Consider the following 1,498-nt stretch of genomic DNA (forward strand, 5'->3'; position numbering starts at 1 on the left):
CCCCCCCCCCCCCCCCCCACCCTCCCGCAGTGCCCCGAGGCCGGCGGCCCCCGCGGCGGCGGCGGCGGCGAAGATGCCCGACCGCGACGGCTACAACAACGGCGGCGGCGGCGATGAGGTGGGCGCCAACGCGGACGACATCTGCCGCGACTTCCTGCGCAACGTCTGCAAGCGGGGCAAGCGCTGCCGCTTCCGGCACCCCGACATCAGCGAGGTGACCAACCTGGGCGTGCGCAAGAACGAGTTCATCTTCTGCCACGACTTCCAGAACAAGGAGTGCGTGCGCCTCAACTGCCGCTTCATCCACGGCACCAAGGAGGACGAGGACTGCTACAAGAAGACGGGGGAGCTGCCCCCGCGCCTGCGGCAGAAGGTGGCCGCCGGGCTCGGCCTCTCCCCCGCCGACCTGCCCAACAGCAAGGAGGAGGTGCCCATCTGCAGGGACTTCTTGAAGGGCGACTGCCAGCGGGGCGCCAAGTGCAAGTTCCAGCACCTGCAGCGGGACTACGAGTACGAGGCGCGGGGGATGGCCGCCCGCGAGCAGGGCCTCGGCACGGCCGTGCGCCGCTACGACGCCATGTACGACGCCGACCGCTACGACGACCACGAGCCCGTGCTGAAGCGGCGGCGGGTGGACGGGCTGCACTTCGACACCTACGAGTACAGCTTCACCAGCCCGCGGACGGTGGAGTACCGGCTGCTGGAGGAGGAGAACATCATGCTGCGCAAGCGCGTGGAGGACCTCAAGAAGCAGGTGAACAACCTGCTGGCGACCAACGAGGTGCTGCTGGAGCAGAACGCCCAGTTCCGCAACCAGGCCAAGGTGATGACTCTGAGCTCCACCGCCACGGCCACCGAGCAGACTCTGGCGCCCACCGTGGGCACCGTCACCAACTACAACCACAGCATCGCGCAGACCCACACCACGCTCAGCAGCCAGGCTCTGCAGCCCCGGCCCGTTTCCCAACAGGATTTGGTAGCGCCCGCCGGCGCCCAGGCGGCGCCCCCGGCCAACGCCGCTCCCCCCATGAACCCCGAAATCACGCCGCTCTCGGCCGCCCTGGCGCAGACCATCGCCCAGGGCATGGCCCCCCCGGTCTCCATGGCCCCGGTGGCCGTGTCGGTGGCTCCCGTGGCCGTGTCGATGGCGCAGCCGTTGGGGGGCATCACCATGAGCCACGCCACCACCCCCATGGTGACGTACCCCATCGCCTCGCAGAGCATGCGGATAACGGCCATGCCGCACTGACCTCCCGGCAGCGCCGCCCGCCTCGGGGGGGGGGCGAGGGCAGGAGGCGAGGGGGAGCCGAGCCCCAATGCGGAACGGAGAAACTCTGGGGACCCCCGCCTCCGGGCTCAGGGGGGGGCCGCAGGAAGGGGGAACCCCCCCCCCCTGGCCGCTGGCTGTGGCCGCCGTTCACCCCGAGCAGCCGCGCGTGGGCTTCGGCGTGGCGGCGAATTCAGGGAAGTGGGGGTTAACGGTGGGGGGGGGGGGGGG

General features: G+C 71.0%; 1 protein-coding gene across 1 annotated transcript; it reads left to right on the forward strand.

The window, feature by feature from the left end:
• Nucleotides 1–4: 4 nt before the first annotated feature.
• ZC3H10 (zinc finger CCCH-type containing 10) lies at nt 5–1,492 on the forward strand (the record flags this gene model as incomplete). Its single annotated transcript, XM_035313256.1, has 1 exon — nt 5–1,492. A coding segment is annotated over one exon (1,245 nt), but the record flags the coding sequence as incomplete, so codon positions are not given.
• Nucleotides 1,493–1,498: the final 6 nt, after the last annotated feature.

The sequence above is a fragment of the Oxyura jamaicensis genome (assembly GCF_011077185.1).
Source record: "Oxyura jamaicensis isolate SHBP4307 breed ruddy duck chromosome 33 unlocalized genomic scaffold, BPBGC_Ojam_1.0 oxy33_random_OJ67393, whole genome shotgun sequence".
NCBI classification, from domain to species: domain Eukaryota; kingdom Metazoa; phylum Chordata; class Aves; order Anseriformes; family Anatidae; genus Oxyura; species Oxyura jamaicensis.